At 27.0% G+C, this 14988-nt stretch overlaps 1 protein-coding gene across 2 annotated transcripts; it reads right to left on the bottom strand.

Annotated features, from left to right (window-relative positions):
• Positions 1 to 9935: 9935 nt before the first annotated feature.
• Positions 9936 to 13316, bottom strand: LOC114183925 (putative anthocyanidin reductase). Of its 2 annotated transcripts, none has more exons than XM_028071117.2 (6): positions 13085 to 13316; positions 11723 to 11890; positions 11415 to 11632; positions 11180 to 11279; positions 10408 to 10618; positions 9936 to 10334 (listed from the first exon to the last, which is right to left on the bottom strand). In XM_028071117.2, the coding sequence occupies exons 1-6, from the start codon at positions 13230 to 13232 to the stop codon at positions 10178 to 10180; spliced, it is 1002 nt and encodes a 333-aa protein (XP_027926918.1). In that variant the 5' UTR covers positions 13233 to 13316; the 3' UTR covers positions 9936 to 10177. The 2 variants fall into 2 exon arrangements, with proteins under 2 accessions (XP_027926918.1, XP_027926917.1); XM_028071116.2 differs by having other exon boundaries at positions 11120 to 11279; positions 13085 to 13306.
• Positions 13317 to 14988: the final 1672 nt, after the last annotated feature.

The raw sequence follows: 14988 nt of genomic DNA, 5'->3' as shown, positions 1-14988 counted from the left end.
CCGAAACATATAATAGCGCGGTGGCATTTTTGCAATTAGAGCCAAGTTTTAGGCCTCGGTTCTCCAAATACCCGAAGCCAAAGAGGGGTATAGGCCGCGGTTCGCTCAAAACCGGTGCCAAAGAGGGGTATAGGCCACGGTCCAGTAGGACCTGAAGCCAAAAAGTGGTTGGAAGTCAGGGTATAGGCCTCGGTCCAAGGAGACCCGATGCCAAAAGGGGGTCAATGGCTTCGGTTCCTCTAACAACCGAAGCCATTGGGTTTATTTAGGGTTTGAAATTCGTGAACCCTTCTTCCTCCTCGCGTCAGCGCCTCTGCAATTCCACTCTCTCTCTCTCTCTGCTGCACCCACTGCCACCACACCCTCCGGCCATCGTCGACCTCCTCCGGCCAGCGCAACCACCACGCGAGCGAGCGCCCTCCATTTCGCGTCTCTCTCTCTCTTTCTCTCTCTCTCTCTCTCTCTCTCTCTCTCTCTCTCTCTCTCTCTCTCTCTCTCTCCGCTGCACCCACTGTCACCACACCCTTCGGCCACCGTCGACCATCTCCGGCCAGTGCAACCACCACGCGAGCGAGCCCCCTCCATTTCGCGTCTCTCTCTCTCTCGCGCGCGCGCTCTCTCCGCTGCACCCACTGCCACCACACCCTCCGACCACCTGCGACCACTTCTCAATTTGTTTTCCGGCAATTGTAGTACCGTCATTCCTCCAAGGTAAGTTTCTAACTCGTTTTTGTTCCATTTTCCATTTTGTATATATTATTTTTGAATTTCGATTATTGCAAGTATTGATTTTCATTGGAATTGAAATTGTTTGGATTATTTGTGCGTGCTCGTATTACAACTAATTGGGACACGGTAATATATTTTTGAATTAAAACAATTACTTTGCAATATTGTAAAGTTTGGTATACTAAAGTTGTCTTTCTATATACTAACTTAATGTCTTATTTTGTAGACATTCAAGAGTCCTTTGCCAATTCTCGTGAAGTCCATAAAATTTTGTAGGATAGCATGTGCAAAATTCATAATTCAAATGTACAATAGTATTGATTAGGATATATGTATTTCGATTGTGTACATTTCAATTATCCTTTAAATGTTTTTGGATTATGGATGTTTGAGAAAATATTCTGTTATGGTTGTGCTGCTGTCTGAAAAATATATGTAGGTCTGAAAAATATATGAATGTGGGAATATATATATATATATATATATATATATATATATATATATATATATATATATATATATAAAACAGAAAATTTATTTTAAAAAAAAAGTAGGGGAATATGCCTCGGTTCTTACCAAGACCGAGGCAAAAAAGTCACATATGGTCTCGGTTCTAACCATAACCGAGGCCAAAAAGCCTGCAAAAATTTGAATTAAAAGAAAAATATTGATCACCTATGGCCTCGGTCCTAACTGACCCGAGGCAGAAAGTTGTGTATATGGCACCAGTTTCAAAACAACCGAGGCATAAAACTGGGTCTATGGCTTCGGGTGGTAACCGAGGCCAAAAGGTGTACTTTTTGGCCTCGCCCCAATATGTCTTGGTTCCAGACCCGAGGCAAAATGTGAAAAATAACCGGGACAGAAAGTCCTTACTGCACTGGTGACATTTTATTCCACAGATAATAATATAAGTTATTTAGTGTTTTACTTTTATATATTTATTTAAAAATAAAAAAAGTTTCATACTATGTATAGTTTATTTATGTGAAGTTTAATTTTCATAAAAAAAATTGGTGTGATCCCATATTTTTATTCTTTTATTTCATTTTTTTAATAAATTTTTATACAATAAAATATAATCAAAAAGACTTAAGAGTATCAATTTAGTCAAAATGTCAAAATTCACACAATAATACATAAGATCACTTATTTGGAACGTTACAAAACCCTTTACATCTAACCTATTTTCGTTTGTAGAAAATGTAAATCAACAAAAAAGTATGACTAATTTTACGAAGTTAACTTTCAGTTTCTTAAAATTATTAATTAAATTTTTTATTGAAAGATGAATAACATTATTAATTAAATTAAATTTTAGTGTCTACTACAACTCTTCTGAAGGAGAAAAAAGAAAAACATTTATAAGATATTGAGTCAATGTCATTGGTTAACAGCTTTTTTCAGTTATTTTCGAGTTGAAGAAGTGGTTTTTAATTTAGCAATTTTAAAATAACATCTTTAATTATATCTTTAATTATATCTTTAATGTAATTAATATGAAGAAAAAGTTATAATAACATAAAGAAAAAAATATAATAGCTCGTAAATGTATACTAAAATAATAAAACTAAAAATTAAATTAAGATACAATCATTTAAAGTTATACTGCAAATAAATGAAATAATAATACTCATATTTTTTTATTAAAATGATTTTGTAATATATTACATTTTTTTTTAATTTTTAATCTATGTTTTGTTATTAATGACTTTTATTATTAAATTTTAATATAAATATTATTAATTAATTTTGTAAGTTATTTTTAATGACAAATATCAGTATAACATTTATATAAATAATAAATTTGATTTTAAAGAAGAGACAATATTTCTTTATTTTAAAAAAATTGAGACTAAATTGAAATAAATAGATATATGTGGGGATTAAATTGAAATAAATAGACATATGTAAAAACTAAATTGAAATCAAGATAATAACACGGGATAGTAATAACAAGGTAGAACCTCACCAAGTGACACTGATAGTGTCACATGTTACACATAAGACAAAACATATGGCAAAAAAAAAAGACTAACACGTGACACATAATTAAAGATGTTAATATTTTTTGTCTGAAAAAATCTATTCGAGATACTTTTTAAAAAATTGAGATGTAGTAGACACATTTTTATAAATAGGCAAATTATTATTATTATATAGTCGGTGAACACAAGATTTATATTGTTCTATCCAATTCTATTATTTACTGGACCACATTAATTTCGTATGTGTATCTCGTATGTCTGAACGTAACCGTAAGTAATCTTAACACTAAGATTTTATCAGAATGCACGAAGGTTGACCAACGTAGGATCCATAAATCCATTTAACCAACGAAATGCCACAATGCACCATGTTAACTCAACTAATTGCGGTTTTTTCCCATAAAATTTATAATAATATAAAAAGTTAAAAAGTTAAATTTTCATAAATTAAAAAAAAGAATATTACAATCTGGTCTTAGTTTATATATTTACCTGTGTTTGCGATATATACAACGATATATTAACATCGTAATAATATTTACATAAAATCAAAAAATAAATCTTAAAAAAGGTAATTTTAGAAGTGATATTGGTTTAAAAAAATAGTGAGTGTGTGTTGGTCTTTTTTTTTTAACTTTTTTTGTATAATTTTTGTTTAAATTTAATTGTACAATTTTTTTTTTACATTCATAAAAATTATAATTTATTTATTTTATAATTTCATATAATTTTAATATTTTTTTAATTCATATTAATTATTTATAATTATTTTTATAACATCACATTACAAAATCTTTCTCTTTTTTCATCAAGGGTATTTTGGTAATTTTTTAATTCTATATATTTTTACAATTTATTTTATCTATTACATCAATCAAATCTTTCACTATTTTTCATAAAACTTATCTCCAAATCCACTCACTCTACCCTCTAAATCCACTCAAAAAAACATACAAATTTATCTACTCAAATTCACATAAATCTATCTTCACATTCTCCTCCAAATCTATACCGCAAAGAGACACACCCTTAACCCTTAAAATATTGAAAAATCTTATGCAGCTTTTACTTAAATATCATATGATTGATTATAAAGTTATTTAAGAAGATAAAGTGAATAATTCACCTACAATTATTATTTGATGCAAAATCAGTAAACATTAATTATTTATTGACTTTACTCCTAATAATTAAACTATAATAACTGAAAATGTATAATTATTTATTTAGTACTTGAAAACAATCATTTTACAAATAAGTGAATTAGTTTAATTTTGATTGATAAAGAATAATATAAATGATGTAATGTTTTAATTCCATGTATTTATTTATATTTTTTTATAATACATAATATATATATATATATATATATATATATATATATATATATTCTGAATGTAATTTTTATGATGGATTGAGTGCAATTTTTATAATAGTATTTTTTTTTATGTTTTTCTAAAATTTTGTTAAAAAAGTTCTCAACAACGTTCATCACATACAAATTGCATAAAGATGGATTTGTAAATGATTTCGAACAATCTCTTAGAATCTTGATAGCTATGATGTATCAATATTTTTATTTGTGTCACGTATCCATGTCTGACACAAATTCATATATGATATCTTAGAAGACTTTACTGATACTTATTAGTGAAATATCTAATGTATATAAATCAATAATACTTTTATGATGACGATAATTTATAAATTTTTATATTCAAAATTTGTAATACATTTAATTTTAATTTGAATTCACACAAAAATAATCATATATTTTTCATATTTTAAAAAACATTATATTGTTTAATATGTTTATATTACGTGTTGTGTCCTATTAACGTTATTGACGTATCAGATAGGTGTCCTATCCAATAATCTTATGATATATGTGTATCATAGCTTGATAGCAAATCTTAGATTTTTAATTGTGACTTTCTAATTACTTTATTCGAGTTGCACTTTTATATAAATGAAGAGAGTAAAGTTAATCTTAGATATTCTTAGAGCCCAGAGTCACTTTATCCTTAAAAAACATCTTTATTATGTATTAATAGTAAAAATATATGCTTAGGGCAAGTATGTTTTTTTAATATAATATCAAAAAATAAAAAATTATAATTATAAAATTAAATATAAATATTTTTTATAAATTTATCATATATAATTTTTATTTATTTTGTACATAATATCTTATATCTTATTGTAAATAATTATTTTAGTTTAAAAAATATTACATTTTTACAGATAAGAATAAACTAAAAAACAGTTAAATTTATAATAACAGTCGTTTAAAGAGTAAATTAGTAATTGATTATTTAAAAAAGAACTAATTTGAAAAAGGTGTATGAGGAATCTCTCTATATACCATAAAAAATCATTAAATAACAACAAATTTTAAACACAACAAATAATTGGTCACTATAGTGACTAATTTATAAACTAAAAATTATTAGTCTCTAAAATAATCACTATTATGACTAAAAAATTATAACTAGTGACCAATTAATCTTTAAATCATTCACTAACATTAGCTACCAAATTTTGGTTAGCAGATGAATTAGTGTCTAAATTAATTAGTGACATATTATCTTTTAAAATTGATTGCTATTTCTTTTTCTTTTTTTTTTTGTAGTGATATAATTGTAGTGACGAATCTTTGACAAAAAAAATTGAAGGGGCCAAAATAATGTACTTAAATATTTTATAATTTTATATGTTTCTCCTTAGGAAAATGATAGTTTTAAATTTGTATTTAATATGAAACTCACTTTAAATGAACTTCTCTAATTTTATCTCTTCATTCATTGAATATTCTCATATTTGAAAACGTTTTCCTGAAATAAGTTCTAAATAATTAATATGAAATTTTCCACATGTAACTTTTTGACTCTTAAGAAAGGGTTCATCTAATTCAACAATTAGATACTTAATATCATGCTTGAAAATATGTGAAAAAATAAATAAGTATTGTTTTCATCTTTATTGTTGGAAGGGGGAGCCTTTCATCCATAAATGAAGAACAATTTTGATGATGTCTGATCTGGGATAAAACATAGCTTGGTCCAGTTAGGATATGCATTAGGCAAATAGTTTCTCTTTATCAAATGTATTTCAGGCCTGCTGTGTAATCCTGCACATGATTAGTTTCTGAACTAATGGATTAGCTGTGAAGTTTGGCACAAAGTGAGTAAAAATGTACTCACGATAATCGATTAGGTAATTTGCTAATCAAATTAGTGACAACAAAAACCTTTGTATAAAAGCTGTTTTGGAATCTGTTTTGGCTGGGAGAATTTTAGAAAGATCACGCAGTCTTCATCTGAGATAGAGCCATCTGAGAGACACAAAAGCTTCAGAAGATTCTGCAATAACTCAAGTACAGATCCAAGAAGAGTTGATGGTTGATTCTACCATGATGGATCTTGCTTGATTCAAGGAGCATCAAGTCAAATCTGCACAACTTAGGTGTTTTCGTTTCTTGTTTTGTTTTCTGTATTTCTGATTACAGTAGCTTCAGTGTTTGAAGTGTGGACCTAGGTGCAATTGTGTGGATGCATTGCTCCTAGGGGGAGTTCTTGATTGTTGAATCAAGTTCTTGGGTTTTGGGGGTTAGAATTACATAGGTGTGCTTGTAATTCTTGGAACCTTTCTGTTTAGTGGAATCCTCCTAAGTGTGTTACTTAGGAGAAGATTGGATGTAGATTCTTTTTGAATCGAACCAGTATAAATTGTGTGTCTTGTTTCTTTCTTCCCTCTCATAATCTTTCTTGATTGATTTAAACAGTCCATTAACCCAGAACTGCGAAATTGATTAATTGAGTTTTAAACCTTAAAGACTCCTTCAAGATTCACATTAAGTAAGTGAAAAACTCATTAATCAATTCAGATCCCTTTGTGATTAAGAGTATTAGACAGAACTGTTTTTAACATTTATGACTATCTTTCCTTATATCACTTTAACAAAAAATAAATATATTATTTTATTCTTCCTCAATATACCTATTTTTAAAAGAAGATTTAAGACTAAAAAATAATTTATCAAAATCTAATATAAAATTGAGAGACATAATTACTAAGAGAAAATCAATTAAAAAATAGTTATGAAGAAACATGTACATAAATTTTCCTTCTATATTGATACAAAAAATAAATATACAACAAACTCATGAGATGAAAAAAATATTAAATATTAAACTAATATTTTACTATTAAGAGACAAGAGAGAGTTGTATTTTTTTATCTTAAGAAGAGAATTGATCAGAAATAAGAGTAGTAAGAATGAATTTATGTCTAACTTTTTTTTTTCCACGAATAAATGAAGACATGCAAGAGTGGAAAATGAATATATTATAAGAAACTTAAAAGATAATAAAAGATAAAAATATATATATCTCAATAATTTTTGTTATTCTTTATTATATTTAATTTTATATTTTATTATTTATTAACATGAAATATTATATTTTACAAATAAAAACCCATCTAATTTAATTTCTTTCTATATAATATATACTCCATATATTTTTTTTTACAAATAAAAACCTATCTAATTTAATTTCCTTCTATATAATATATACTTCATATATTTTTTACAAATAAAAACCTATCTAATTCGATATCAATTGTTAGGAACAAGACAACAAAGAAAATAATAAATGAGAGAAAAATAAATGACACAAGAATTTAATATAGTTCAACATACAATGTAATGTATAAGCCTACGTCCACAACTACAGTAAGAAGTATTTGATTTTTGTGATGATATCAAACTTTACATAAGTTGCTTGCATAACAAAATATAAAACCACATCTCACAATACTCAACGATGTGGAATTAAATCAAGCTTCATAATACTATCCGACATATTGTTAGGTTGAATAAAGATTGAAATTTTATGTCAAAAAGTCTATTTGGGAAATGTGATTTAATGATAAAATTGTGTGACTTGTATGAATATGGTCATTTATTAGAAGAAGTGTCATACTATATAGTGTAATGTGTACACTGGTGTATGATTTTTTGAGTGAAATTATCCTAAACCTACTAAACTTACAAAGTCATATAGAGAATATGATTTTTGTGATGAAAGTTGAATGAAGATTCTACAGCGGGAATGGCTACAAAATAGCATCATTTTGGTGATGTTATAATGACCTGACCCTGTGGCAGATATGTGTCAAGAGGAATCATAATTCTTTATTTTTCTCGATTGTAGAGAAATTTCATGACATTACACCTTATGTATATATCTCCAGACCTAGAGTCTTGTAGGTTATTTTTGTGTCTGATGTTTAATGATAGATTGATTTATAAAGTGTTTGATTGGGATGCTGATTTTTGTTATATAAAATGCGTGATAGAACCTTACAAAATTAAATATAGTTAATAGGTCAAAATATAAATGGTTGAAATTTTAAGGACACAAATAATGATGAAAAATAATAATTTGAGATGAATGAGGCACAATTTCCTAACTAATTTAGGAAGTAATATGTGAAACACGAATCGAAGGAAAATAAGAACAAAATATCTTCAAAAAACTTAATTATAAGAGTGAAAAAATAATAACCTTGTATGTTTACAAATAATTTAATTTTTCATATTTTAAATTTATAAAACTTTGAAATATTTTATTTAATTTTAGTTTTTATTTTCTATAAAGTATTTAAATAATTATAAAAATGTTAAATACAGAAATCATCATTAAGATATATTGACAAAAAAATTTTGACTTCAGTTTAAATTCTGACTTACATTTATTATTTATCATAATAGATCAAGACAACTTTTACAAAATCAATAAAAAATAGATTTAATTACATGAATAAAAGTGACTTTAATAACTTCAACCACAAAATAACTTCTATCAATATTTTTTAATTTTTTCACCAACGTCCATTACAAAATAGTTTTAGTGCGTTCATAAAACATTTGTTGACATTAACTGAAAAACAGTCTTATTAATGTTGGTCAACAAAATTTTAATTAATATTAGTAAAAAAATAATTTTAAATAATATCTTGATCAATTTTGGTCGAAAAACAATGTCAAAATACATAAACAAAATAATCTAATGTCAAACGTAAATGTCATATCTAACATTAGTCAACAGAACATCAATAATGTTAATTAAAAAACCTCACTTAATCTTCACAAAAACCAGTTTTAACAAAATAGACTAAAAGTAATAAAAAATCAATAATCCTTATCATATTAGTTGAACAAATGGTGTTAAACTAATTACATACAACCTAGACTGAGTTCACATCCTAATCAAAATTAACTTAACAATATCTTAAAAGAAACTAATTCAAAGAGAGAATGCGAAAAAATAAAACTTTGAGAAAGAAAATATATATATATTTTTTAAATTCTTATGTTTTGTAAATAAAATTTAAGATGATCTGATTAATTAATCTCATATATATATATATATATATATATATATATATATATATATATATATATATATCTTCAAAATTTAATATAAAGTAACATATTTAGCTTAGCACATTTCGAATTTAGTATAAAAATAAGTCCCAATTCAAACCCATTACAAAGTTTTCTTTCTCCCTTGCATTCAAAATTATACTATGAGACTAAATATCAGAAGTATATCAATGGCAAATACGTTTTTTTAATACTTTCTCACATTTATTGATTTTATTTGTTCAGTACTTTAATTCCAATTTCACTTTTAAATTTCAATAAAATAAGATTATTTTGATTTTTATTCACATGATTTAATTTTTTCAATAATTATAAAACTTGAATAATATTTTAAATATGTAGAAAAGGACTGTGCTTTAAAAAAAAAATCCCTACGATACCGTTAGGAGATGAATTTTTAAGTCTAACTAATTCCTACAAAACTAACTTTTAAGGTTTAACCCATTTATATATTATAAAATTAGACAATAATATTTTAACTATTAAATTTTGATAAATTTATCTTATAGTATGAGATAATATCTTCTAAATGGTTATAGAATATTAAAAATAAAAAAATAAAAATATGAGAAATTACTTAAAATATGACACTTAAGATTATAATATGACACCTAAGATTATAAGAGAAAATTTTCTGAGTAGTTAAAAAATTATTTTCCTATGAATATCTTATCTGTGGCACTGATCGTCATTGATCTGGACTTCCAACAATGCTGTCATTTAGTTTTGCAACAAAAGTATTTTTTATTTTCAATTTCATACAACCATTAAGATTTAAACTTCCTTGAAATTAATTTAGAAACTAGTTCAAGAATTACATATGAAAACACACTCTGACTCTGCACTGCACATCAGAGACATATAGACCAAGTTACAGCTGAAGATCCATGGGTAACACTGAGTTCCTCAACCCAATAACTCTGGAAGTGATCTTGAGCAACTCAAGGTGTAAGATGAAAGTCACTGTACACAAGTTTTAAAATCACGTGCATGCACCAGTATTGAAAGACTATTGTCTAATGGGAGGTAAATAGCCATAATCTAGGCAACAAATAATTGTGTGGTGGATTATATCTTCAACTCCATGCTTGTAACTAAAACCCAGATCTCTTAATTTCTTTGAGCAAATCTCAGAAGGAACTTTATCATAATTTTTCTCACCTATCCTGCATGTGTATATAATAAGAGTAACATAAGCACTTCAAAAAAAAGCAGTTCAAAGGGAAGAACATTCATTACCTTTTCTTATTTGAGTAAGAATACTCTGTTGTAAGAAGATTAGCCAACATAGACAATCGACAGCTTTGGCTGCTGCATATGTATCGACCTTCTGCTTTACGATGTTCCATTAGGAAAATATGCGCACTGCATATATCCTCAATGTGAACTAAACCAATTGACCCCATTCTTGCATTCACAGCAGATAATATCTTCAAGAACTCACCTTCACCTGTTCATAAAAGATCAGTATGGTCACACAAAATAACATCACATCACAATTATCTCATAGTCAATGCCGGTAGAAGTGGACTTTAAGATTAATCCAACCCCACAAAATCGGCCGGCGTGTAAAGTGAGGTTTGCATCTCTCTTATATTATGAATTGACCTTAACTTTAGTCAACGTGAAACTTCCAACACACTTCTCATGCCGAGATATATTCATTTCGTACGTGAGACTAGAAATTAGTGAGTGATCCGTTAGGGACTCGATATCGGGTGGAACAAAATGTTTAAGAAAGCTCGTTAGGATAGGCTCTAAGTTGACTATAATATCATGTTAGAAGTAGATTTTAAGCATAACTCAACCCCATAAAACCAACTTGTAAAATGAAATTTGCAGTTCACTTATATATTATATGTTGTGAATTGGGTTTATCTCGGTGAAACTTCCGACAACAAATGCTTTTGGAGACTTTGGTAGGCAAGAGAATTGTTGGTGAAAAGATAACCTGTAATTGGTGACAGTAGCACTTTAACACTTGATGGTACAGTAGCAGTGAAGAATGGACCTGCAACAGTGGTTGTTATGACTGACACAAGATCAATGCCATTCTCTTTTGCAAACTTAAATGCTGCCTCTTCTGTTAGAAGCTTTGAAAGTGCATAAACCTGCCACAGTGAAGAAACACTCAAAAGAAAGCAACATATAATAATATGCAAACAGAATAGTTTGCATATGATTCTATTCTAAGTTCTAACATTGTACACAAAAAAGTGAAAGCTACCAGGAAAAGCATTAATTACCCATCCACTTGCTTGTATTTTTAACACATGTTCTGTTTGGATCTGGCAAGATTCATCAACAACAGGTTTCCACTTCCCATTGCTGTCTTTGGCAGTAATTGTACTTATTGAAGAAGTGAGAACAACCCTTTTCACAGAACTGGAATTCATGCAGGACTTCAGAAGGTTTAAGGTCCCTTTGATTGAAGGATCGATTATGTTTGCTTGAACATAGGCCTCTGCATGTTCAATTCATTCAAAATGTAATCTTTTTTTTTGTGTATTTCACTTTAAGTTTCGTTGAAAGCATTGATTGATGATGACATTACCAATGTTTTCTTTGTGATCCACATTGAACTCCATTGAAGCTGCAACATGAAAAACCCCATCACAGCCTCTTACAGCCTCATCGAAACTCCCTTCTTCATTCAAATCCGCCTTGAAAATCCTCAATCGGTCACCTCTTGTCCATAACGATAACAGGTGAAGTGACTTTTCTGGTTCATTAAATTAGTAAAACGACAAAAATGAGGTATCAAATATCAATTCATTCAATGTATTCACATTTTAACAGAACAAAACATAAAAAAAAAAAAACAATCTTTCTTTCTTATTTTATTAAGTTTTAAATTATTATTTTTTAATTCAAAATTTGAGTTTTAGTTTTAATTCCTGTAAAAGAAAATTCTCACTAAAATTTTAAATCATTATGTTTAGTCCCATATATTCATTATAAAATAAATAAATAAATTTTCTTTTAATTTTTTTTTTCAAATATCATATGTTGATATTATGATACAACGTGGTTTAAATCATTACTTGATCATTTGGTCGAGAAATATATAATTAGTTAATGTTATATGTATATGATATTAAGGATTATAAGTAATTATTTTTAATTCCGGAGACAGAAAAAATTAAAGAAATTTTTTACTTTTTATAATCAGCTAATTATGTAGCTTAAAACTTATCCATTAATGAGAGTTATATTTTTGTCAAATAAAAATAAATTATATATATATATATATATATATATATATATATATGTTTTTACTGATGTTTAATCAGCGTCATTATAACCCTTGTGTACTATTAATGTAACAAATTAAATATGAATATATTTTAATTAACAGCAACTAAAGAAAATAAAAATTTGAGTAAAACAAATATTTGACAGTAATTAAAGATGCTTTTTGAGAGAATTTTTTTTTTTAAGAATGACTCTTGCATAGAACGCATCCGATATACTCATTATCTATTTTTCCACGAGTTCCATGAGATTTATAAAATACCATTATTAATAGGTCAATTATTATTATTTTCCAAAATAAAAAATAAAACAAAAATATTCAATAAACCTAAGTATCTCTTAATAAATCGAAAGCATTATTGCTTTAGTAATTTATATTTTAAACTAATTAAGATCTCACACACATGTTTTACTTAAAGACTAGAGAGATATCAACGCCCTCTAAGATTTTATCTAAATTTTTTTAATGACTCTTTAAACATATTAAATTTTTCAAATTTTGATCTATCGAATATTTTGATATTAATTCAGACATTTATATTTATACAATGTTATAATCTTTTCCTTCATCTCAAACATCTCTATTCTATCTTCATTTTCATGTTTGTTGATAGAACAGAAAGTGAAAAAGCAGTGTGTGGATTATAATATATATACTAACCAGGATCTCTAACAGTGGCATGAACAGTGTAACCTCTTTGAAGAAGAGTCTCCACAAGCCATGAACCAATATACCCAGTTGCTCCAGTAACACAGAATCTTCTTGCTTCTTCTCCACTTTTCTTCTGCTTCTTCTTCTTCACCTCCATTTCCACCTTTTCTTTATCACTTCCCAATTACATCTGGCTATGCCCTTTTAAACTAATATTGCTGCATCATATACACCTACAACAAATTATTGCTTTGTTAATAAAGTAATAATAAAACAGATAACAAGATCTCTGTTAGCATTATATTAATTAACGTTCTTTCATTTTTTTTAATTAATTATGTTACTATTTATTGACATTGTGAATATATGTGTACGATATATGTATTATATTATTATAGTAGTTGGCATGCAATAAATTGTTCTAGGGTTCTGTGATGCCGTGACAGATTCTGAAACGTTTCTACTCAGCAAATGAAGAATATAATTTATTTTATAGATTAAGGATAACACTCACTTGAACTTTAGATGTATGTATACTTTTAATAGTGCCTTTCTTTTTTCTTATGAAATTATTTATTGTTAATTCTGTGACATATATTGTTGAAACTTTTGTAATAAAATCCAATTAGGACTTTTTTAAAGTATATTATTTTGTCAAAACATATTTTCACCTGGAATAGTTTATTTAATAAAATTATTTACAATTAATATTTTCTCTATCGATTTCAAATACAGCACTGACCTCAATCTTTCACTTAAGTTTTACCGATCTTTGTATTTAACTTATATTTAAAAAATCTCCCCTTCATCTCTAACTACTAAAAAAAGATAAAATATAGGGTCAATTTTGTAAATATAGAGAACCTAAAAAAAATTGTGTATGAATTTTTATTATTAAAGCAGAGTATAACTTTAATATATTTTTCACACCATCAGTTAGAAAGTTATTACAAAAGTAATAAACACACTATGGTACTATATAAATATTAAATATTGAATAGTATTATCACTTTATGAGTTGGCGTGCATGGTTGCCAAATGTCATGTATATGGTACATGTGTCCACGCCCCATAACATAATTACATGCATGTACGAAATTCGTGTCATCATCCAATTCTAATCTCGAGAGTACCATAGGGATGGATTATTTTTTGAAAACTTTAAATATATTGTTTAATTCGTTTTGACAATTTATGAAGGCTTAATTAGTATATTTTATATCCCCGATAGGAATTTTTTAGAAATAAGAAAAAAATCATTCATAAGTTTGTATTAGTTAATTTAGGATATGAAGAATGGAAAAATTGAAAGTTAACTTTGTACTATTAAAATACAATATAATTAGATATCATAAGCATGTATTTAAATTTTGAATAAGGGTAAATTTATTGTATAAATTAAATATGCACAAATTTTTAATAACTGATAATCAAGTTTGGATTCATACAAAATTCTATAAGGTATTCTTTGTTGTAGGATTGAAGAGGAAATTGTGTTAGTAAGACACTTTCCCCAAATTGAATTGATATTTGATTGAAAAAATAAACCTCGAAACCACATTCAATAAATGTGTTTTATTTGTAATTCAAATCATATAAATGAAAGTATTTGGTGATGAACAAATAATGAAGATTGGTTACCCTTTATCTAGAGTAAAGAATCACCACACTCTACACATAGAAATATTAAAATGATTTTAAATCCATGAGTCTTAACTTAGGTTGAAAAAGGATTTTTTTTTTTTTTTCATATTTGGATGAAACTGAACTCATCTCATTTAACGTGCATGTTGAAATGAAAGTGAGTTGATACGAGATCCATCGATTATTTTTTTATTTTTTTATCATTTTTTATTATAATTTTTATTATTTATAATTATTTAATTTAATAATATTTTTTTAAAGTGTTTGAT

Source organism: Vigna unguiculata, chromosome 5, assembly GCF_037176805.1.
Source record: "Vigna unguiculata cultivar grain cowpea cultivar isolate G323 ecotype 2 chromosome 5, ASM3717680v1, whole genome shotgun sequence".
NCBI lineage: Eukaryota > Viridiplantae > Streptophyta > Magnoliopsida > Fabales > Fabaceae > Vigna > Vigna unguiculata.
Note: the sequence above shows the minus strand (reverse complement) of the source record. Positions and strands in the feature narration are given on the sequence as shown.